This window comes from Rhinichthys klamathensis, unplaced genomic scaffold, assembly GCF_029890125.1.
Source record: "Rhinichthys klamathensis goyatoka isolate OS25496 unplaced genomic scaffold, OSU_Roscu_1.1 h1tg000132l_1, whole genome shotgun sequence".
NCBI classification, from domain to species: domain Eukaryota; kingdom Metazoa; phylum Chordata; class Actinopteri; order Cypriniformes; family Leuciscidae; genus Rhinichthys; species Rhinichthys klamathensis.
The window spans coordinates 1,552,540-1,579,201 of record NW_026606667.1 but is presented as its reverse complement, the minus strand read 5'-3'; the positions used below and the strand labels follow the sequence as shown (position 1 = coordinate 1,579,201).

The 26,662-nt window shown below is 37.4% G+C and overlaps 1 protein-coding gene across 1 annotated transcript in view; it reads left to right on the top strand.

Moving 5' to 3' along the window:
• Window positions 1–26,662, top strand: part of brinp1 (bone morphogenetic protein/retinoic acid inducible neural-specific 1) — a 232,577-nt gene that overhangs the window by 50,567 nt on the left and 155,348 nt on the right. The window contains exon 2 of the mRNA XM_056256742.1: window positions 6,308–6,575. Within this exon, the coding sequence (XP_056112717.1) occupies window positions 6,358–6,575 (218 nt within the window). The 5' untranslated portion in view covers window positions 6,308–6,357. The remainder of the gene's footprint in view (window positions 1–6,307; window positions 6,576–26,662) is intronic.

Genomic DNA, 26,662 nt, shown 5'->3' with positions numbered 1-26,662 from the left:
CCCCCTCGTCAATATCAGGACCTCATCAGTATTTCTTTCACCCTTTTATTGATGGACAGTGTTACATTGTGTGAGAGATTATTTGCTCCAAGTGAGAATGTTAGTGTGATATTGAACACAGTATATGCCAATGTTGTTTTCAATAAAAAACATTTGCACAAAGCAAGCCGATCCACTTTCCATGTTGATAAGAGCATTAAAATGAGGAAAAATAATGGCACAAAAAGAAATCAAGAGACATTAAAATAGATAAAAATGTGCGATTAATCGCGAGTTAATTATGACATTAATGCGATTAATCGCGATTAAATATTTTAATTGTTTAACAGCACTAATCTTTTTTGAATTTTTTTTTTTTTACTAGTGTGTGGAGGACACTATAGTTCATTTATGTAAGTGAGGAGAGTAAGTGAGAAGCAAGGAAATCTTGGAGTGTCGCAATAATATCGTATCGTGATATCGAATCGTGACATGAGGGTATCGTTACACCCCTACAGTATATATATATATATATATATATATATATATATATATATATATATATATATATATATATCATCAGGAATTACACTAACTTTTGCTGATCTGTCAGTGACCTTTGGAGAAACTACTGCAATGAACTTTTCCCTTTGCTGTGCAGATTTCAAAGGGTTAATATGTCCCTCTCCACGTTTTTAATTTCAGTAAAATGATGCATTGTTACATTATGACAGGCAACCTCAAATTAGTCAGAAGTAATTAGTTAAAGGATCCCTCGTTAGTCGCTCAGCTTCACATCTGTCATCTGTGCCACTTCCAGAACTCAGTGTGACTCGAACATCTTCATTCATTCATTCATTAAACGCTGTAAACAGCCGCATGGAAGTGGGAAGGAAGGATTTCATTGACAATTAGGTAATTGCATAGAAGAGAGAATATTAATCTGCATTTAGTTGCCTGGAGCTCTTAGCATATCTACCTCTTAATTATGTATGTCCCGTATAAAGACCTGCGAACGCCTTTGAAAAGACTAGGATGTTTGTAAGAAGGTAACATCCATAAATTTACATGATTCGTGCTCTGTGTTTGCATTGGCAGATATTATTAATAATGCAATTATTTTTTTGCCTGTGGAATGTTAATTATGGACGTATGCATGGTATAAATCATTAATGTTTCATAATTTTTTGAAAGGTGGGTAAAGGTCAAGTTTTTTATTAACAGTGAAAACACAAACATGTAATTAGCTTCCCAAACTACAAGCTACTCTACACATAATTTGCATAAAAGCTACCCCTTTTAATATTAATGCATAAGTTAACAAAAATAGCTAAATTATTACATTGAACACATTGGGGAACACATTTTAATAAATGATCAGTTTTTTTTTTCTGGCTGTATTATTCTTGCAAAAAAATAGAAAAATCTTAATTAGGCCAACTGCATCAAACTATTTCAAAGTCTTGATTTCGTTTTCAGTCTCTAACAGGTTTTCCTGCTTGAATGTTGATTATTCTCCTCATATTCTCCATTGTTGCGGCTCCTCTCTTCCCAGTCTGTCAGTAACGCTCTGTTTACTTCCTGTCTCTATGAAGCCCCTCCTTCTGAAAAGCACACTGTGCTCTGATTGGTCGGCTGGATCAGCGTGTTGTGATTGGTCGAGCGCTTCGAGTGTGTTTGGGAAATGTCCCGCCCCATAACCACCATGTTTAACACACTACTAACTAACTCAACCAGGCCCCGCCCCTTTATTCTGCATATTAATTATTTAAATGAGGCATATTCTGACGTGTTCGTTCCCGGAAGAAACTCAAGACTACAATGGAGGCGTTTCAGGAGTTTCTCTAGTATGACACTGATATAGAGAAGAACTCCCACTGGAGGGTCTTTGGAAAACTTTTCCATGTTAAAACAACGACATTACACACTAGAAAGATGAACATGGAGACAACGTCCTCTTTAAGTGCAACTAATACAACTACAAACAATCTTGATGTTTAAAAATGTCTCAAATCTACTGACAACAGCATATTTTAATTAAAATACAAAAGTTATTCTTATACTAAATGTATTAAAAAGGCAAGTTGCATCAGCTATACAACTGCATGCACAATATAATGTACACACTTCTGAGGAAACATGACAAGCAACATGAGCAAATCAACTGAGCTTCTGTCACAGAGTTAGAGTTAGTTTCAGCTTCATTCTGTCACGTCATGCGGTCTGACGCTTCACGAGGAGGTGAATGTCTTTTAATAACACACGGTTTGGGCTTCTAGTGCTGGAGGGGAAGATCTTGAGGATCATTACGGATGAAAATGTTCTTATCACGACATCATAACTCGCTGCAGGAGAGACAGTCATAAAGAGTGCCGGTGACATGTGCTGTGATATGGAAATACATCGCATTTTAATAGCATACACACGGGCTGGCCGTGTTAAGCTCGCATATCTTTTGCCTTTGATAAGGCCTGTGCCCATAAATTACATATAATAAAATAAAGACAGTGAAGCATAGTTTTAGAACCAAAACATTTAGCATTTTTTTCCTTTAAAACAATCTGGCTGCAAAACACTTGATTCTCATTACTGTAATACAGTCATTATATTCATCCAGAAATTCAATTCAGTACAACAAATACTACTATTTTTATTTTATTCAAGTCAACCTATATACATTAAGTTATAGCAGCAAAATAAAATGTTTATGTATTAAATCGAGTTCGCTGAGGGTTACGACTTTATACAGTGTATTATATTTACTTACAACTTATTTTTTTACATTACAGTAATGAGAATTATCTCATTTTCTTCCATTTTGAGGTGAATTATGACCTGGCATGTTGGAACAGATGTAATAAGATTGGAGTGGCACAACATAATGTGTTTTTCTTGACTCAAAAATATAAATGATCAAATGATTTGCATTCTTCAAGCAGTATTAATCGTGCAAAATAACAAGATAATAATTAGTGTGATCACATCAAACTCACATAAATGTATGTCAGGTGCAACTAATACAATTATAAAACACCTTAATATACTGTATATGACTCAAACACCTAGTGACCAACATCAGCACTTAATTAAATATCATATATATATATATATAAAAAATAAATTGCAAGACAATGTGACCAAAAAAATGTTTTCTTGACTTTTTATAATTTTTTTATTTTTTTATGTTGACGTCTCTTTTACAAATTATTTTTACATGAGCGCATTTACTCCTGTGCGTCTGACTTTCATGCAGGATATCAGTATGCACCACTTAATTGCATAAATGAAGCTAATGCAATAAATTCATGTGCGAGCGCACGCACAGTGTTAATTATCCCACAGAGGAGATGCGCTGTGTTCTCGTCCACAAACCAAACCCATGTCACAACACATCATAACACTGACACTCACCCCCGCCTGAACTTATCATGCCACCAATTAGCCTGAATAAAGTGAAGGCTGTTCCTCCTGTTTGTAATCCATCCTCATCTGTGAAAAGGGCAGCGAGTCAGGTTAGCATGAGCTCTGCACACTGGCCTTCTGCCACGAGGACTGCGGGATTAAACGGATAATAAAATAAAATATCGGGCTGCTGTTGCGGGTTATGCCAACAAGATTAGGTTTCATTAAACCCAGGCTCACTGGAAAAACGTTGAGTCTTGCATGTTTCATGACACTTTCAAAGTGAAATGCCTAGAGAGTGGCACTGAGAGTGTGTTTATCTTTATAAGAAACTGATGAACGTGAATCTGCTACGCTTTATTACATTGGTTATTGTACGTATCACGGCAGTTCGGAAATAAAACTGATGCTTGTCAATAACAGAGCACCTAGAGTTGGCTAGAGGCCTGCAACATTTACACATTCACCCTTCATCCAAATATTATTAAAAGTTTGTTAAATATTGCAGCTTATGAAAACCCAAAATTCAAAATTAGAATATTGTGAAAAGGTTTTCATAAGCTGTAAGCCATAATCATCAAAATTATAACAAATAAAGGCTTGAAATATATCACTTTGCATGTAATGAGTCTATATAATATATTAGTTTCACCTTTTAAGTTGAATTACTGAACTTTTGCACGATATTCTAATTTTTCAAGTTTCACCTGTATAGTTATACACTCACCTAAAGGATTATTAGGAACACCTGTTCAATTTCTCATTAATGCAATTATCTAATCAGCCAATCACATGGCAGTTGCTTCAATGCATTTAGGGGTGTGGTCCTGGTCAAGACAATCTCCTGAACTCCAAACTGAATGTCAGAATGGGAAAGAATGGTGATTTAAGCAATTTTGAGCGTGGCATGGTTGTTGGTGCCAGACGGGCCGGTCTGAGTATTTCACAATCTGCTCAGTTACTGGGATTTTCACGCACAACCATTTCTAGGGTTTACAAAGAATGGTGTGAAAAGGGAAAAACATCCAGTATGCGGCAGTCCTGTGGGCGAAAATGCCTTGTTGATGCTAGAGGTCAGAGGAGAATGGGCCGACTGATTCAAGCTGATAGAAGAGCAACTTTGACTGAAATAACCACTCGTTACAACCGAGGTATGCAGCAAAGCATTTGTGAAGCCACAACACGCACAACCTTGAGGCGGATGGGCTACAACAGCAGAAGACCCCACAGAAGACCCCACCACTCATCTCCACTACAAATAGGAAAAAGAGGCTACAATTTGCAAGAGCTCACCAAAATTGGACAGTTGAAGACTGGAAAAATGTTGCCTGGTCTGATGAGTCTCGATTTCTGTTGAGACATTCAGATGGTAGAGTCAGAATTTGGCGTAAACAGAATGAGAACATGGAACCATCATGCCTTGTTACCACTGTGCAGGCTGGTGGTGGTGGTGTAATGGTAGCCTCGTGAGACCATCCTGATCTCGCGAGCTTTCAAGGTTTCACTCGCAGATCAGTTTGGATACTTTCCGTTAAAGAAAATTTGGGAGCAGTTCACCAAACGAACGTCCAATCAGCGTTGGCTTTGAGGCGGGTTGAGGTGTGACGCAACGAGAAGCGCGTCAGTTCAGTCTAAAGAACATGTCGGCTTCAGCGGATGAAACTAGCATCAGCGTGGCTATCGAGCAAGTTTTATCGGAATTACAGAGTATTTCTTCACTGAAAGAAGAGCAAAACACTGCTCTGGAGGCTTTTCTCAGTGGAAAAGATACGCTCTGTTAGTACGTCATATACTTCGTTGATCTGATTGGTTGATTTGGCCCGTCTATCACCAACATAGGCCAATCAGCTAACCAGTATTTTCGCCCTTACCAAAACTACTTCAACGGAAGGTTTCCAGATGGATATGCGGAGCAAATCCATCTGGCGGAGTCAGTTTAGTGTAATGGTGTGAGGGATGTTTTCTTGGCACACTTTAGGCCCCTTAGTGCCAATTGGGCATCGTTTAAATGCCACGGCCTACCTGAGCATTGTTTCTGACCATGTCCATCCCTTTATGGCCACCATGTACCCATCCTCTGATGGCTACTTCCAGCAGGATAATGCACCATGTCACAAAGCTCGAATCATTTCAAATTGGTTTCTTGAACATGACAATGAGTTCACTGTACTAAAATGGCCCCCACAGTCACCAGATCTCAACCCAATAGAGCATCTTTGGGATGTGGTGGAACGGGAGCTTCGTGCCCTGGATGTGCATCCCACAAATCTCCATCAACTGCAAGATGTTATCCTATCAATATGGGCCAACATTTCTAAAGAATGCTTTCAGCACCTTGTTGAATCAATGCCACGTAGAATTAAGGCAGTTCTGAAGGCGAAAGGGGGTCAAACACGGTATTAGTATGGTGTTCCTAATAATCCTTTAGGTGAGTGTATATACTAAATGTCTATAAATATAATAAATAACTTTGCAACTACACATCAACTGATTCTTAACCCTAACCCTACCAGTAATACTCTACTAATACTCTAATGAGAGTTAGTAGACATGAAAGTGCAACCTTACGTGTAGTCAACAGATTGTCTAAAAGTGACCATCAAAACATTTCTAAAGACACATCTTTTTGGTCAGCACCATTAATACTAGCACTACCTTTTCTATTCTATTCTATTTGTTTAGTTTTTTCTTATAAAAACAAGCAATAAAAAAACCTTGTCATGTGTACTGTGCTCGACTAACTGAGACTTGTTACCGCACTTGTTGCCCTCTTGCTGGTCTGATTGCTTCTATTGTTCTCTCTTTGGATAAAAGCGTCTGCTAAACGATGAAATGTAAATGTAAAATAAAGCGAAACCGATTTTTTCCCATGTAAACCTTCATAACACATGCTGAAATGTTGTTGTGTGTTGTTCTCGTCCTGCAGGTCTCCACAGAATGGAGCGAGAATGAGCAGAGAGCGGTCGAGAGAGAAGCATGAACTGGAGGCTCATTGAAGTCACTTACCTCCTGTTTATATGGGACCATATAACAGTCCAGTCTTCCCGTCAAGAGCCCTCGGCCAACGAACAGCATGTCACCAAGCAGTTTGACTGGCTCATCTCTGACCGTGGCCCTTTCCACCACTCGAAGGGGTACCTATCCTTCATGGAAAGATTTCGCCAAGGATTCACGACCCGGTATAAGATTTATAGGTGAGTGCACTTAATAATCGACTCGAGCTCGTGTCCGTATATGAAGTTTCTGCTGAGATTCGTATGGCTTATGAAGAGCTGGCCTCAGTGTGAACCTGTTTTATCATTCAATGGAGTTCAAAGCACATCCAGCATTCAGTTCTGCTCGTTCAGAGAGGGACGATATGCATTCGATCTGATCAGATGCTTGCCGGGTTCCCACGCTCACCAAAAACCTTGAGGATTTTAAAACAGGCCTGGAGAAAATCATGGGCGTTTCTGAAGGGAATTTGTTTGTAGTTCTGTTCTGAAATACTGCTTTTAGGAAGAAATTGCAATTTGAGACTGAGTGCAATCTTAGTATTCAGTTTTTTTCAAACAAATCATGTTACATTCATTTTGTATTGTGTTTGAATGTTAAATGAGCTGCACTGTGTGTGTGTAAGTGAGCTGTAGTTCTTGTGGAGCAATGATTTCTGTTGTTGCCTATGGAAGTCTTTCAAAGATCCTTGAAACATAAAGAGGTAAGACTTTACAATAAGGTCGAATTAGTTAATGCATCCGGTATCATGGACTAACATGCATTAATGAAATCAAACCCCAAACCTGCAGAATCCCTGCAGACGTGAAAGGAGAGACTGAATCATCCGACGAGTGGTTTGAGAATCGTTGAAAAATGTGGCGATGTTCAATGAGAAAATGAAACTTTTTTTGGAAATGAAAGTTTTTTTTTTTTACCTTTGATGCATGTAAACCTATTGTAGGAGAACAGGTGAAGCCTTGCGTTTAAAATAGCATAATTGAGCACTTTAATGCATGTTAGTCCATGATATCTATGCATTAACCCTAAAAGTGCAGACATGCGATTGGCCATTGCTGATGTGAGAGTACAAGTCTTCACGAACCAATTTTACTTCCAAAACGACGGATTTTGCCGAGAGTTACATGTGAAACTCGAAAAAATTTGAATATCATGCAAAAGTTCTTTTATTTCAGTAATTCAACTTAAAATGTGAAACTAATATATTATATAGACTCATTACATGCAAAGTGAGATATTTCAAACCTTTATTTGTTATAATTTTGATGATTATGGCTTACAGCAAAAAAACAAATTCAAAATTGGAATATTGTGAAAAGGTTTTCATAAGCTGTAAGACATAATCATTAAAATTATAACAAATAAAGGCTTGAAATATCTCACTTTGCATGTAATGAGTCTATATAATATATCAGTTTCACCTTTTAAGTTGAATTACTGAAATAAATGAACTTTTGCACGATATTCTAATTTTTCGAGTTTCACCTGTGAGTATGCATACCTGTTAATGTGGCACCTGTGATAAGGTAGTGTGTTGAAAGAAGTCCTAATCGAAGAATGCACTGGATTTATGGTGCTAATGGACATTGCATGTACTTTTACGAGCTTTCACAGCACAACTGCTGTTCTTTTCTTCGAGAATGCGTCCACTTGGTGTGTGCACTGACTTAAAAAATAAGCTTTCAGGATAATAACATAAAAAGTCACTGCAGAGGACACATACAATAGTGCTATATATCTTCAGTGCATTGCAGGATAAAACTGCATTCCGGCGATGTTTGTTTTAAAAAAAGACGATATTGCACAGTCTAATCATTGTGTAATTAAGAGTAGCTGTTGTACAGTGTGAACATGTCCTGCAGTGTTTGTCATCAAGAGATATTGCAAATGACGACAGTGCTTTAACATGCATTTATTACTGTAAGCATATTTACAGCTGTGTGAACAAATGGGCCAAACAATTGTCACATTTAAAGGCATCACTAAAGAGTTTTTGGCACAGAATAATAGTGTTATGTAGTGTTTTACGCACATTTATGCTCACTTGTATGTAAACGCTTTACAGGCTGTCACAATATCAGATTTCACGCTGTAATCACGGTAAATATATATTGTGATATCTATAGAAAAACAATGCTATCAGTCACATTCATCTTAACTTTGATTATTTTGTGTTTTGCTTTCTTAATGAATCACACCATTGCATACAGCAATTACAATAACCCACATTTAATTATCGTCTGAATTAATGATAAAATTCTGAAATTTATGGAATATTTTTTTTAAGAATTTAGAGGAGACTAAATTGCAAAACTGTTGTTAGCTTAGTAGAGCATCAAAATACAGTTTATGAGAATAACAGCATTTAACTCCAAAATCACATTATAACGCCAGTCGAGTGATTGAAATGACTTTCTTCTGTGAACTGCTTCTTATCACAGAAAGAAATAGCAGAAATTATATTATTTTATAGTATTCTTTACAGTGATAAAGGCTATACGAGCGTTATACGTATACATTATCCTTATGAAAATAACCTAGATGGCTTGAAGAACACAGATACACCATTTTTTTCCATGATTTCCTTGAACGTCAAAAGTTCATGTGTCGAGAATGAATGAATGTGAGAGTTTAGCGTTTCATAATGCTCACATCGCCCTATTCACATTCATTTAAAATGAATTTTTTTTTTTTTTGGACTAGTGAAGTTTTTTAATGCATGTACAACGAACTCTTTTAGCACAAAAGCGCAAGTATTTCCCCCCGTTAAATGCAAAAGGGAAAACAGTCAATCTAGAGAAGCGGAAGGCTTATAGACACAGAAGTGGAAATTAAACAATGTTTTTTTTGTTTTTTTTTTTAAACATTGGATACAGCCACAGTGAAATAATGGCGTTGGCATTTATTCTTTCCTGATATAATATCTTTCCGTTTCCATGAAAACGCACCCGTCAGTATCAGTGACACTTACATAAATCACCCCACACTCTCCATATGTAACGTGTACGTGAGAATCGCACTTCTAAGTAGCTAAATGAACATTTCTACAGTGTTTAAGAGGTGAGGAAGTTCTTTTTCTGCTCGTTAAAATCGAGTTTTTCCACGTAACAGTGACTGAAGATGCCTTGGAGACACAGCACTCAGTGGATCTGCTCAGAAACAAGTGAACACTGCCTAACTCGACAGCATTAGCACTGTCCCGGTGAACACCGGTCCACATGGCATTGTGTGCATCTTTTATGGAGTAGGCAATCACAGAAAGTACCGTGAAAACCTTGATCTAATGTCAAATTCAAGATGCCAGACAAGGAGAGAGAAATGTCAATTATAAATATTTGTATAATTAATGTGCATTTTCAAGTGTCTCAGATCAGTCACTCATGAGCTTCAATTTAGGATGCTGTCTTAGTAGGTTGTAGCTCACTAGGGATTTCAACAGAGCTAAGGTTTATATACAGTATATATTTCTTTCTTATATATATATATATATATATATATATATATATATATATATGTAAGTATATATATATATATATATATATATATATATATATTTTGCATAAGAAAATGCAAGTAGTTTGTGAACTCTAAATGATCATTGTGTTGTTCCTGTGTGATATGCATCATCATAATTATTATTTTAAAATCCCCCTGTAGTCAATAATTGTATCCCTTAAAACTCATATTTGATCACCAAAATTACACATTTAAATGTTTTTTTCCTTGAAAATATTTTTTTCATTCCTTAAAATATCTGTAACTCGACACCCTCGCCTCATTTAGTATGCGCGGTTCTATGAATATGCAAATGAGCCCCGCCTCCACTCACTCCCTCAGCTCAGAGATCCACTGGTTGACGATCACACGTTGATCTGATTGGTTACAAGGTCGTTTGTGACGTCAGAAACACCAGCGATTTCAAACCGTGTTTTTGAGACTGTCTTTGGTTCACTGCAGTTTTAAGGAGGAAATACTCAGCAATGCTGTCGACTTATGAACTTACACATGCTTTAAGCGTATTAAAAACACCACATAGACACATAAACAACATTAAAAGCTGGATTTTCACCACAAGGGGACTTTAACAATGTGCAAGCTGTCATTATTTACTCACTTTGCAAAGAAAGGCACATCTTTAGTGCATGCGTTCACCTTGGTCATTTCTCATATGTGATGAGTGTACAGCTTGGAAACAAACAAAACCATTTAGTCTTTTATGTGTTATATCAGTCTCAAGGATCAGCAGAAAAAGAAGAAAACACTGCTGAGATCCATCTGTACAGCGAAACGCTTCCTGGGGTTTATGAAGGAAAACTGGCGTATGTTATTTGGTCTGTGTTGAACAGATTCTGTCGTGGACATCATTTGTTAATCAAATATTCTACACTCGTGAAAATAAACGCTCCAAAAGGTGTTTTTGTTTTTGTTTTTGTTTTTTTAGAAATGCAATAGAAGAACCATTTTGGTTCCAAAATAATCTTTCAGTCAACCATTCTTAAAATAACATTTTTTTTCTTAGTGTGATAAAAAAAAAAAAATCCATAAAAGGTAATTTTCCACAAAGAACCTTTTATGCAATGGAAATATTCCATGGTTTTTAGGGTTCTTAATGGAATCATTGATGCCAATAAATAACCTTTATTTTTAAGATTCTATGGGATTCAACGCTGTTATTATCAGAAGCTTCATCAGAAGCACACACAGTTCCACATTACTTATACAGGTGAAACTCGAAAAATATGAATATCGTGCAAAAGTTCAGTAATTCAACTTAAAAGATGAAACTAATATATTATATAGACTCATTACATGCAAAGTGAGATATTTCAAGCCTTTATTTGTTATAAGTTTGATGATTGTGGATTTCAGCTTATAAAAACCTTTTCACAATATTCTAATTTTGACTTTGGGGTTTTCATAAGCTGTAAGCCATAATCATCAAAATTATAACAAATAAAGGCTTGAAATATCTCACTTTGCATGTAATGAGTCTATATAATATATCAATTTCACCTTTTAAGTTGAATTACTGAACTTTTGCACGATATTCATATTTTTTCGAGTTTCACCTGTACTTATACTTATACTTTATTGTCAAACAAGTCTGAAATTTTTCTTGCATAACAGTGTCTATGTTTACAACAACCAACCAACATTAAACATCGACATACACTCATTATACATTCAATACTACACTTATACAACTACAACACCTTCACAATACTCCTGATTTCAGATTAAGTGTTTTGTTCACCGCTAAGATACATAGACAAAATATTCAAACCTGGAAACATATTATTTTTTTATTCTCCAGTTACTATAATAATAATAATAATACATTTTATTTAAAGGAGCCTTTCTCGGCACTCAAGGACGCCATACAGGGATACATAAGACATTTAAAAGCACCAGAATTAAATAAATGACAAAAACAACAGAAAGAGGCAGAACAATTGACATTAAGTGAAATCGGCAGTTTCAATGCATCCTTATTCTTATTAATCGTTCAGTGTTTATTCTCTCTCATTGGTCAAACGTCTTAAGCATCAACGAATACATTTGATGATGATGATGATGATGAAGAATACAGTGTCTTGCAGTTACTTCAAAAGAAATGGCTTTGCACTCACACAGACACAATGTTCACGCATGACCTCCTTATAAATAATTTCCCTCTCAATTTTCGTGAAACAAACTTTCCACCGCAGAGATGCTGGTGCGGCGCGTCCATAAGCTGCTCTCGCTGTCCTATTTTACCGTTCACGTCAAGAAATCTGGCATTTAGCGTTTCCCCATTGCTGACACTGTCATCCAGTGTCTTTTAAGTGTCTGGAACGGCGTCCTAAAGGAGACAGACAGGCACGATGTGATCTGACACGACACAATTCATAATAGCACTCCTATATCCTCCAGTCTCTTTGCATAGTAAAGCTCCACATGTTTGACTGACAAGCTCCTGCAAATAAAGACTCTCAGCTTTCACAAGAGCAAACTTTGATCCCTGCGCTTCCTTCGAGCGGAGACTCGTGCGATAGACTTCATCTGGGTCTCGTGTTTGATATTCTAACGGGCCGTTTTGCCTCCGTTCTGTCTCTGCTTTCATTTCCACGTCTCTGCTGTTGTATGTTTTTGCTTTCTCTCGTCCCGTTCTGTGTTCGACTCCACTCGTCTTTTATCTTTCCTTCACCCTGTCTCTGTATTCTCTCTTCACTGTATCTCTCTCCTCTCATGTCAGATGTAGTTCACTCCCAACATCTCTTAGAGTTATACTCTCTTCATGGACCCTAAAGGCTGGAAAGTGAGCTTTTTTGTGTGTCACACACTAAAGGTGTCATCTCTTGATAAGTGTGTTTGAGTTGTTTGCTGAGACAGTCTCTGCACCCTCTTCTTCTGTGCGTGACCTATTTACTGTATCCATTCTGTTACGTTTTCCTTTATTAAAGAAAAAAATGGGGCATTCAAATCATGTTGGAAAGAGTGTATTTACGCATTTTACGGCCTCACAAAGACATAATTATGACTGTGAAACTCTGGGACTGCGTCTGAAATCAAATGAATAATTACTTCACAACGCTAAAAAAATGTATGTTCTATATAGTGTGAATGTGTGTAGTATAAATCCATCATAGTAATAAAGTATACGCTATATAGTCGGGAAAGTATGCGATTTTGGATGCAGCCTTTATTTTTTTTAAACAAGTGAGAAAATATTTCAGGTGCAATAAATGGTACATTCATTTATATGTATATATTTTTTTAATTTGCAATGAAACTATCTAAGTTGCATGTACACAATACCATAGTATTGTACAATTTCGATAGCATATAAAATGATTAAATCTGCACACCGTTCAAAATTCTAATAAAAACAAAGCAAAAATACAAAAATTGTTGGATTGATTGTAAATTTGTTAAATTTTTTTTTTTTTTTTTCATTTACAATAAAACTCTGATACAATTTTGATAGAATATAAAATGATTAAATGCGCAGGCCCTTCAAAAATGTAATAAAAACATAAAGCAAAAATACACCCAATGCACATTCTTTACTAATATTTTTGTAGATGTAGAATTAAAAAATATTGTTGCTTTATAATGTAGAAAGGATACACTGCCATCTTGCTCCGACCAAAGTGAATTGAACGTTCCTGATGTCCTAATAACGAATTCCCAACTCATTATAAGGACTTTCCAGGACAATTTAAAAGATTTGTGGATGGATGTTAGATCTTATTGAGAACAATTCATTTTGAAAATTGGTGTTCTGGGCCTTGAAAGAGGTAGTTGCGTAGTCTGTCAATGGAGGGAGAGAAATCTCTCAGATTTCGTTTAAAAGATCTTCATTTGTGGTCTGAAGATGAACGAAGGTCTTGCGGGTTTGGAATGACACGAGGGCAAGTAAATAATGACAGAGTTTTCATTTTTGGGTGAACTGTCCCTTTAAGGCGTGTTAGTAAATGGACACTGTTATGATTGGCTAATGTCTATGCACAGTAAACAGTATCAACGGCCCCTCACTATTAGAGTTTTTTTGGAAACATCCATTTAAAACATATTATGAAACGGTTTACTTACGGTTTGCGATGCAGTTGCTGTCAGATACAATACAATCTTTCACAAAAGTGTCTTTGCATACTCTCCTCGTTTACGAAACAAAGTCCAGGACGGCATTAAAATTACCCATCCGTTTGTTTCCGACGCTGCGATCCTCCTGAAGTCTTTACAGAGACGCAGACGAGCTGTTTAAACCGGAAAGTGAATGTTCATTTGTCCTGTTGTCGGGAGACTCAAGCACGAGGAGTATGTCAGAATCTATCAGTCGTCAAGCGACTGAACCATATACTAAAAAAATATGGACGTAGTGTGTGTGACGTCACCCGTAGTGTTTCTGAAGCCCAAAGTGGGCGGAGTCTGCGGTCGCCATCTTGGCCGCGCGTCACTCCCGGATAAACGAACATGTGCAGCGAGGCGGATTAGCTGAGGTGACGTGACGCTAACGCTAGCAGACAAACGGCTAGTAGTGACATCAGCGGCAATCCACCTGTCACTCAAGTGGCCACGCCCTTAATTATGCAGAACTTTAAGGCTTGATATAATTTACACAGATGAGTTATAAAAATAATTCCCCCTCTCACAGTCGTCATGAAGGGCAACATTAGCGATATAGACCAAAACCACTTTTTGCACCAGACTGTAAACATGTTTATTTCTGCTGTAAAGTTGGGCATTTTAACATGCGGGTCTATGGGACTGAGTCTCTTCTGCAGCCGGCCTCTAGTGGCCAGTGGAGGATGTATAACTATTCGTTGGGAGGCGGGGCATATGCAAATGTTTATCACAAATCCCACAATATCAAAACAAACTTGTTTTTGGAGCTTGATTAAATACATTCTTTGTTTACAAGGAGAAGACGTTTTAAGCTACGGAACTTGCAGGATGCTTTAATGGTTCAAAGAGAAAAAAAAGATGTCATGACCTCTTAGTTAATTTTTTTTTCTTAATTTTTGAAGTTTAAATAATTTAAATAAATAAATTCAACATGAGTGGGAAGAGTGACATCTGTGATTGTTGCCACAGGTTGACTATATTTACTGTGTTTTGTAGGGCTGTCAGTTAAACGCGTTATTAACGGCGTTAACGCAAACCCATTTTAACGGCGTCAATTTATTTATCCCGCGATTAACGGTCTTTTTGGCCTAGCAAACTTTGTAGTTTTTTTCACATGCTTTTGCGACAGGACGCGGCGCTGCGCTGTGAAACCCATTCATTTCAATGGCTTGCGCCGCGCGAGGACGTTTTGTTGCTTCCAGACCAAAGCACAAGCGGATCTAACTAGACCGGAAACAAAACAACAGGCACGACGCACACACTTGTTTGGGCTTGCGAGCCGGCCAAATAGTAGGTTAACGTTACGCTTTGAGTGGGTGACAAGCACGAGACGCCGAAATGGATGCCAATAAGATTCTGAATGGAAAGTTTACTTTTAAAAAGTTGCCAAATGGTTCCATTGACGAGACCAAAGTGATCTGTGTGTTTTGTCGTTGTGAACTGAGCTATCGTCATCGCAGCACGTCCAGTCTGAAACACCACTTGATGATGGCCAAGCACACACACACACACACACACACACACACACAAGATGCGAATTCTCTGCCCCCTCGTCAATATCAGGACCTCGTCAGTATTTCTTTCACCCTTTTATTGATGGACAGTGTTACATTGTGTGAGAGATTATTTGCTCCAAGTGAGAATGTTAGTGTGAAATTGAACACAGTATATGTCAATGTTGTTTTCAATAAAAAACATTTGCACAAAGCAAGCCGATCCACTTTTGCATGTTGGTAAGAGCATTAAAATGAGAAAAAAAATAACGGGACAAAAATAAATCAAGAGACATTTAGATAAAAATGTGCGATTAATCGTGAGTTAACTATGACATTAATGCGATTAATCGTGATTAAATATTTTAATCGTTTGACAGCACTAGTGTTTTGTCATTAGTGGCAATATTTCGATTCGTGAAGTGCGGGAAACGGAAATCCATTTTGCATTTGGAAGACTGTTTAAGCTATGAAACTTGCAGTTTTAATGGTACAAAGACCACTTACTGTATAGGTCAAAAGATCAGGGCCATGACTCCTTAGTTTACTTTTGTTTTATTTTACTTTTGTAGTTTAAATAATTGAAATGAATATCGCGCTCGATTCGTGAAGTGCGGGAAACGGAAATGCATTTTTGCATTTGTCAGGCACATCGTCTCTGGCATGGAGACACAGTGGCGGCACCGGAGACCATGGAGGATCGTGTCTCCCAGTGTTTCCCTGTCTCCTCCAACAGAAGGAAGCATCAAATTCAGCCGTCAATGCAGGATATCGGCTTGCTTGTGACAAGACAATTAAATCGTGCATCAATACAGAGTGGAATTCACTGCGCTTCTCATTAAAAATGTAATCAAAAAATCTGCAATCACATCTGTCTGACATCTGCAATGCTGTCACATGAACTGGGAAGGCTCATCCATCAAATGTCGGTAATCTGAACAAAAGTTTGTTTTGTCCATTTCTAGTGCGAACGCTGAATGCAATGATCTCCGGGCCTTTGAGCCGCTCAGGCTGCCACTTGCTCTTATGTGGAGAATTGGGTCATCTCGTCTAATTCTACTCTCACTTCTAGCCGTCAGAAGTTACATAATGCCAAATAAAGGCCGTCTAGTCATGTTTTGTCCCACGATGCGGTGAGATCTGATTGGGTCCAAATGCTGGGATTATACAAGAATCAGAAACAGCGCCAAAGGCCCGTGGCCTCCTGTTCAGATTCACTCAGTGTTGATTTCACAAATACGCGTCTTGCTCTGACTGATAAAATATGTAACAGAGGCTGACCCAGATGGACCTATTCAGTGCTTTATGAAGAGACCGATGACTAATGCATATTTAATTACAGCAAAAGAGAAGAATACACAGAAGCTATTTACCAGAAAATGCACACGACACTAAGGCAAGATGAGCTACAAACTTTATTAAACATATTGCATACACTCTAAAAATTGCTGGGTCTTTTTAACCCAAATTTGGGTCAAATATGGACAAACCCAGCCATTGGGTTATATTTTTAAATGATATTTTTAACCCAACGGTTGTTTTTGTCCATATTTGACCCAAATTTGGGTTAAAACAAACCAGCAATTTTTAGAGTGTATTATAAAACAACTAGTTGTGCATTTAGAATGATACAGGGACATGATATCTATAAATAAAATCCATGGAAGTCCTCCGGAAGTGTCCATTCATAATTGTTCATTCTGTTCATACAATAATTTATGCACTGCTGATATAAGCACTTCTAAGCTTTAGTCGCACATGGAATCAAAACAGAACATTTGAAAATAATACTTTCAATTTGTGCTCAGACTTTTGTTCACTATGGCTAATATTCAGCCACTAATAACCTTAGGACAACCAGCCGTAGGAATGGTGACTATACTGCAAATTAGGGTGATACAAAAATAAATAAATATATATATATACATGTACAACCCCTTATTTTGAAAATAAAGTGAAACATAAACAAAGATGAATAAACACTGCAAACAAACTGTTAGTTAATGTGAGTTAATGCATTAACTTTAACTAATGCACCCTTATTGTAAAGTGTTACCGTATTTTTTATATATTGAAAAAATACTGTACAAACATATTGTATTTTTAAGCATAGCTACTATTTGAAACCCAGTAACATCAACACTTTCATTGTTATTCACTGTAAATTATAATGTGGACTTGTGCATTTTCTGTAAACCTGCTTTAAAACTGTGTATTGTGAAAAGCGCAATACAGATTAATGTGAATTGAATTACTGCGAGCCGGTTTGTCTAATATTATTATTATTAATAATCACCTTCAGTGCATAATCATATCTTGATAAATGAGTGTGTTCTTCTTCCTTAATTTCCACCAATTTGAGTAATTTAGTTTGCAGACTGGTTGGGAACAGTTTTGTGCTGAGCCTATAACAGCGCAGTTATACACTATAATGATGATATGCTTTCAGATCGTAATGTTTGCTTTAGTTTTCATACTGTCAATTGTTTTATCATTCGAAATTTTCGAGGAGGCTTGAAACCTTGGAGAAAATGGTCCTGGCGAAGCACAAACGCCCCGGCCTTGATTACTAACAGCTCGCTCTTAATAGTCCCGTTGCCTGGGAACAAGCGCGACTCAAATAAGACGGCTGGTAGCAAACGGCACGTAATAACAATAGAGGCGTCCCTGGAGTTCTGTGCTCAGAATCAGATCGTCTTTATAGAGCGAGATTAAACGGCAGCCGATCAGAAGCAAGCAGATCTCGCCGACTCGAATGATGACCCGGGCTCTCGCTCGCAGTTTGCAGGCCAAACGCTGTGATTTCTCATTCTGCGGATCTCACGCTCGGATTAGCCAGAAAGGTCACAATCACTTTGAGGAGAATGAAGAATCGCAAATCTACGAGTCGGGGCCCAAAGGCGCGTTACCAGAGAATAATTAAATGGCTTTAGATCAGTAATGTGTTGTGACACATCACTGTTGACTGCTCTCTTGTGCTGGACTCGGCCCGTGAGGAGGAACAGTGTTCACATGCTGTTTAGAGACACACCGAACACGTACGCTTATGGTTCCTTGTTCTTTTATTTAACTATACGTGATATTGATTGCCAACATGTTGAGTTAGTAGCATGTAGTTATGCTGTTATTACTGAATGTAACAAATGGACACTGTGAAATAAAGTGTTTCCCACCAAACCTTTGGAAGATCCTGTAACTTGAGATGTGAAGTTCACATAGATAATTCAGTATTTAATTGGGTCGTGTTATTTGTTCTTAAAACAATATGTAATAATCAAAGTCGTTTATTTACCAGGACTATTGTTGGGAACTCCATTACAGAAAAAAAACACTTGAATGTTACATGTTTCACGGGATCTCATGGGTTTCTAATGTGCATTTTACATGTTTCACAGGATCTCATGGGTTTCTCATGTGCATTTTACATGTTTCACGGGATCTCATGGGTTTCTCATGTGCATTTTACATGTTTCACGGGATCTCATGGGTTTCTCATGTGCATTTTACATGTTTCACGGGATCTCATGGGTTTCTCATGTGCATTTTACATGTTTCACGGGATCTCATGGGTTTCTCATGTGCATTTTACATGTTTCACGGGATCTCATGGGTTTCTCATGTGCATTTTACATGTTTCACGGGATCTCATGGGTTTCTCATGTGCATTTTACATGTTTCACGGGATCTCATGGGTTTCTCATGTGCATTTTACATGTTTCACGGGATCTCATGGGTTTCTCATGTGCATTTTACATGTTTCACGGGATCTCATGGGTTTCTAATGTGCATTTTGCATGTTTCACAGGATCTCATGGGTTTCTCATGTGCATTTTACATGTTTCACGGGATCTCATGGGTTTCTAATGTGCATTTTGCATGTTTCACGGGATCTCATGGGTTTCTAATGTGCATTTTGCATGTTTCACGGGATCTCATGGGTTTCTCATGTGCATTTTACATGTTTCACGGGATCTCATGGGTTTCTAATGTGCATTTTGCATGTTTCACGGGATCTCATGGGTTTCTAATGTGCATTTTGCATGTTTCACGGGATCTCATGGGTTTCTAATGTGCATTTTGCATGTTTCACGGGATCTCATGGGTTTCTCATGTGCATTTTACATGTTTCACGGGATCTCATGGGTTTCTAATGTGCATTTTGCATGTTTCACGGGATCTCATGGGTTTCTAATGTGCATTTTGCATGTTTCACAGGATCTCATGGGTTTCTAATGTGCATTTTACATGTTTCACGGGATCTCATGGGTTTCTAATGTGCATTTTACATGTTTCACGGGATCTCATGGGTTTCTCATGTGCATTTTACATGTTTCACGGGATCTCATGGGTTTCTCATGTGCATTTTACATGTTTCACGGGATCTCATGGGTTTCTAATGTGCATTTTGCATGTTTCACTGGATCTCATGGGTTTCTCATGTGCATTTTACATGTTTCACGGGATCTCATGGGTTTCTCATGTGCATTTTACATGTTTCACGGGATCTCATGGGTTTCTCATGTGCATGTTACATGTTTCACGGGATCTCATGGTTTTCTCATGTGCATTTTACATGTTTCACGGGATCTCATGGGTTTCTAATGTGCATTTTACATGTTTCACAGGATCTCATGGGTTTCTAATGTGCATTTTACATGTTTCACGGGATCTCATGGGTTTCTCATGTGCATTTTACATGTTTCACGGGATCTCATGGGTTTCTAATGTGCATTTTGCATGTTTCACGGGATCTCATGGGTTTCTAATGTGCATTTTGCATGTTTCACAGGATCTCATGGGTTTCTCATGTGCATTTTACATGTTTCACGGGATCTCATGGGTTTCTCATGTGCATTTTACATGTTTCACGGGATCTCATGGGTTTCTAATGTGCATTTTGCATGTTTCACGGGATCTCATGGGTTTCTAATGTGCATTTTGCATGTTTCACAGGATCTCATGGGTTTCTCATGTGCATTTTACATGTTTCACAGGATCTCATGGGTTTCTCATGTGCATTTTACATGTTTCACGGGATCTCATGGGTTTCTAATGTGCATTTTGCATGTTTCACAGGATCTCATGGGTTTCTCATGTGCATTTTACATGTTTCACGGGATCTCATGGGTTTCTAATGTGCATTTTACATGTTTCACAGGATCTCATGGGTTTCTCATGTGCATTTTACATGTTTCACGGGATCTCATGGGTTTCTCATGTGCATTTTACATGTTTCACAGGATCTCATGGGTTTCTAATGTGCATTTTGCATGTTTCACGGGATCTCATGGGTTTCTAATGTGCATTTTGCATGTTTCACAGGATCTCATGGGTTTCTCATGTGCATTTTACATGTTTCACAGGATCTCATGGGTTTCTCATGTGCATTTTACATGTTTCACGGGATCTCATGGGTTTCTCATGTGCATTTTACATGTTTCACGGGATCTCATGGGTTTCTCATGTGCATTTTACATGTTTCACGGGATCTCATGGGTTTCTCATGTGCATTTTACATGTTTCACGGGATCTCATGGGTTTCTCATGTGCATTTTACATGTTTCACAGGATCTCATGGGTTTCTCATGTGCATTTTACATGTTTCACAGGATGTCATGGGTTTCTCATGTGCATTTTACATGTTTCACGGGATCTCATGGGTTTCTCATGTGCATTTTACATGTTTCACAGGATCTCATGGGTTTCTCATGTGCATTTTACATGTTTCACGGGATGTCATGGGTTTCTCATGTGCATTTTACATGTTTCACAGGATCTCATGGGTTTCTCATGTGCATTTTACATGTTTCACGGGATCTCATGGGTTTCTCATGTGCATTTTACATGTTTCACGGGATCTCATGGGTTTCTCATGTGCATTTTACATGTTTCACAGGATCTCATGGGTTTCTCATGTGCATTTTACATGTTTCACAGGATGTCATGGGTTTCTCATGTGCATTTTACATGTTTCACGGGATCTCATGGGTTTCTCATGTGCATTTTACATGTTTCACAGGATCTCATGGGTTTCTCATGTGCATTTTACATGTTTCACGGGATGTCATGGGTTTCTCATGTGCATTTTACATGTTTCACAGGATCTCATGGGTTTCTCATGTGCATTTTACATGTTTCACGGGATCTCATGGGTTTCTCATGTGCATTTTACATGTTTCACGGGATCTCATGGGTTTCTCATGTGCATTTTACATGTTTCACAGGATCTCATGGGTTTCACATGGGAACTTTACATGTTTTTCAACTGTGATCACATTTGTTCAACATGGGAATGTACCAAAAGCTCACATTTCCCATGTCCAAAACCCATTTCACATGTGATCCACACACATCACACATGCTTTTAACATGTTTTCACAAGTGGAAAACACATGTACAAGATGTGAACATGTGCATATGTGAAATTCATGTGGTTTTTCTGTAAGGGCTGCTATGAATAAACAAATTGTGAGATTTTCTTTTTCTTCCATTGAAGCTCAAAATGCTCTTAATGGACAGATTTACCAACAGATTTACTGTAGGCCGACTATATCCAGCTTACATCTTCTTTTAAAAGTAATCCATATCCAAAATCTGCATTTACACTACAGTATACACTTGGCCAAACAACCCAAGATAGATGTACTTACCCGGAAAAGCATAGGCCGAAAAGGAAGTAAAAACGGCGTGATTTGCAACAGTAAATACAAGCTTTTGCTTTACACACTATCTTTAATGGTCAGCAAAGCATTGGGTTGAGCCTTCGTCGGAGAAGAGTCATGTGATCGTGTGAGTTGAAGTCAATCGCCACTGTCGAATTAGACTGACTTACGACTCGCATTGACAGGGAATATCTGATCTGTCCGCTTGCATTGCAGATGCAGATGCACGTATACGATTCATGTCAGATTTATTTGCACATATGAATGAGGCCTGAAACCGATCTGAGAATATCAGAATCCATGTGCCGACATGTTGTTGGGTCATATCAGAGCCGCATCGGAGGAAAAAATCAGAAATGGGTCACTTGAACCATATAATACGGTTTTTAAGTTAACAACACATATGACGTCGTCATACTCAGATTCCAGTCAGCATGTGAGTCTGATACGGCTCCATTGGCTGTGATTATGGGGCGTTTCAATCGAACCAGGGAAGAAAATGCCTCTGCACTCGATTGGATCGACCTACAACTAATCAAAGCAACGGAGTAAGTGACGGATGTTGAATCCCGTAGGAAGGACGGCAAAAACATCTTTCCGATCGACAAATGCCTTGATCGCGGTTCTCTGTTCCTCTTTTATAATGAATGCGCTGTCTAGATCTTCTAGAACAGATGCGACGGCTGAATCTACACATCTCAGTTCTCCAGCGGCGGCCATCTTTGTTGTAGACGAATTCAACCCAAGCGCTCTTTGGTGACGTGGATGATTACGTTACGGTTGATCATCTGTCCATCATCGTATAAAGCCCGCCCTGACAATTTGATTGGTCCGAACAGCTTTGGTTCGGGTATATGGTTCTCAACGGATCAAGTCCAGACCGAACTTCTCGACCTCAGATGTTGTGGTCCGGTTGGCATCCAGGCTACATTCATACTGCTCTAGGTAGACTTCTGGTTAGACATTATCAAGATAATGCTTGTGGGTGAAGTTTGCTTCATGTAAACAGTGACTCTCCGATAACCGATTGTTTTTGTCCAGCTGAAATAACTGGAGCCTTGCACATTCAAGTTACAAGCTTCTCAATGCATTTCTCAATGCAACTCGTCACTCAAATCGTTCTGCTGATAATGCAATTTGATTTAAATTCATAAAACAAATACAAGCATTTGCACTAGTGGTCTGAGACTTTTGGACCCCACTGCGACTGTTTTAGCCAGGATTTCAATCAACCAACTGTGATTCTGTCACCTTTAATCTTCCATTTTCCAGGAATCGCTCTCAAACTATCACGGCATGAGCTGGATTTACGAGGACCCTTCATATTAAACCGTTTTTTTGGAACATAGCCCAACATTAAAGGAATATTGGGTTAAAAATGAGTTAAGCTCTATTGAGCTCTGCAACATGCTGTGAGTCAGCACAGAAAATCATTCGGACTTTCCCTCAGACACAAAGACAAACATGCATTTCTAGCAGTGGAAATATGAGGCATATGCACAGCACTGCAAATCAAGAATATGTACAAATATACAACAACCAGTGAAATCAGATTTGTTTAAAAACCTTGTCTGTGTTAAGATTGGATACAAATCCAATCTTGTTACATCCGGTTGTTTTTTTTTTTGTTTTTGTTTTTTTCATTATATGAGGACACCCATTCAGACGTGAAATAACTACTCATAAAGTCACTGTTTACATGGAGAAAACTTCCCCCACAGGAATTATGTTGGTAATGTAGAACCAGACGTCTATCTAGAACAGTAGACTCACCAACAAATGAAGATTTAGACAACTTTATGTGATGCAAACCTCAACATGTATCTATCTATATATATTACAGATAGTAGGAAAGCACCAAGACTTGAATGAATGAAACATAAATACTCAGTCAAACAATATAAAGGGGAAACTCTTAAGGCTTAAACACACTTAAGTGGCCTTTTATTTCATTAATATCAGTAAAAACAGAAGTGTTAATTTAACTCCTATAGAGTTGAATTTGACTCTGTTTCAGATAACATTTGGTCCCACTCGAAATCAGTGTAAAATTTACTCTTTGGTCAGTGTCAAGTTTTTAGAGTTAATTCTACTCAGAAATACTCAAGTCAAACAATTAAAAAAGGAAACTCTTAAGGCTTAAAGGTTAAAGAGAGGAAGCTTGACATTGGCCAGAACTTAAACACAGGTGAGCACATTCATTTTAATTGGCAACTTAACTAAGTTTAAAAAACGTATCGCCATCTAGTGTCGAGGAGGTTCAGTTCAGGCAAAGGTTTCACAATAAACCTGGTGCTGTACAAGAAATATTAACAATGTGCTACTGGCTATCAAACTCCATACGCTAATGGACAAACTAACTGTTATAGTCTGATGTGTTTTATGGTATATATTTTTAGAGAGAGCGTGTCATTTCCTTGCTGCAGCACCATCATAATAAAAGTTAGATTGCTCAACAATAAAATCAAACGACATTGTGTGCTGGTAATAAGCAAAAGCCCATTAGCCCTTTATGTATGTGTAGGGAGTGCAATTGTTTTGAATTTCAGGGGATTATGGATTTTGGAACAGGACAGGGTGTAGTGAACGATTGCCGGTATTATATAAATAATATTTGATATCTGCTCTGATAAAGTAAGTCCCGGCTTCCAAATTAACATCAACAAAAAGGTACAAAAACAAAATGCTTTTTCAATACAATTATTATTTGTTTTAGATTATATATCTGCCACTTGCCAAGCTTAATCATTTATACACTATATTTTCTGCCACTTTTTCTGGCCAGCCACTTATTTACTTGATCAGGTAAACCTCAAATTTGAATATATATTTGAATTGAAATAATGATAAACATATTGCAAACCATAACAATGTACCCAACAACACAATTGATGTAATTTAATATATTCCTTGAAAATAGGTTACCGTAGATGAAATATTGAAGAAGAATAAAAAAATGGCAGGACTTTTTCAACGTGTTCAAAATATCACCACATAATAAAATATCATCATATGATGCAGGTCACATGGTGTATATATTAAAACAATAAACGTAATACAGATAATGTTGACTTTAGTATTCATTACTTTGTAATCAAAGCCTACTCTGCAAAAGGGAATTCAAGAAAACTGAAACATGGGGTGCTCAAAATATTTGTGAGAGATTATAATACGCTTTCCATAACACTGTATTATATAATATATGGTATTATTGTAAAGAAAATAATCAGTTGTACTCCTATACAGTTTTTCAGCATTATTTAAGGGTAGGAAGCAACATCAGAAATTAAATTATATTAAACAACAGAAGAAATGAAAGGTGATACAACAATATATAGTACAGTATAATAATATTTAATATTTATATAACATTATCTCATTGCTGTACTGAGGAGATATTTCTTGTTATTTTTTCTTCAGCTTTTGCACTGAAAAATGACCTGTGCATGTTTTATGAGATTCGCCTGTAAATATGTGTAAAACTGGCATGAAGTAGAAGTCGTGCTAGTCTTTTCTCCTCTATGTGTCGAATATCGAGTGAAAGGCTTCTGGAACAAGAACAAATGTGGGCGGGGCTTGATTGCGTCTGTGAGGAATTGTGGTTTGCTATTGGCTGATCTCATGTGAGTGACAGGTTATAGCCCCGCCCTCGTCATCAGAGAAGAGATGAGATGCTATAAGATTACTACCCTGTAAAAAGTAAACCGTAATTTTTACGGTAAAAAAACGGCAGCTGTGGTTGCCAGAACTTTACCGTCAAAAATACGGTAGCAACGTTATTGGTTTTACAGACTTAACTTAAATTTTACAGTAATAAACCGTATTTTATTATCTGACATAATGTTAATTTACCGTCCTATTGAAGTATTAATATCTGTTTTATACCATTGTAATACACTGATCTCCATTGTAAAATCTAATACATTGTAAAACCACCAATCTCAGCAGAAATGAGAGTCACATGATCAATCAAAGCTCATCACAAGCAGCTCTTCCACAAGAGAATTAATACTATTATAGAAGCTGCACAGTGTCATTCACACTAATACTAAACACCATCATGGTAACATGTTGAAATTTTAAAAATGCAGTAAACATTAATTTAACAACATTAAATATAACATGAAACCCTAATGTACATAACTGATTAGAAAAAGAAAACTATGAAGAAAGTTATTTTAACAAAAATACATCAAATGTGAAGTGTCATGCAGGGAATTGTGGGAATGTCAATTTACGTTTTTTCACTGTAAATTATACAATGAATTGCTCTTTTTCACTTTCAAAAACTGTAAATTTAACGGTATTTTACAGTAAAATTACATTAAATGTACCATTAGATCTATCACAGTTATTTACCGTATATAGTACGGAAACTTTCTGTCAACCAATTAACAGTTTTTCACTGTAGCATTTTTACAGTCTTTTACCGTTAAAATCACGATAATTTTTTACAGTGTAGCCACATGGATATTAAACAATAATAATGATGTGCAAGGATAAATTATTTAGAATACATACTGC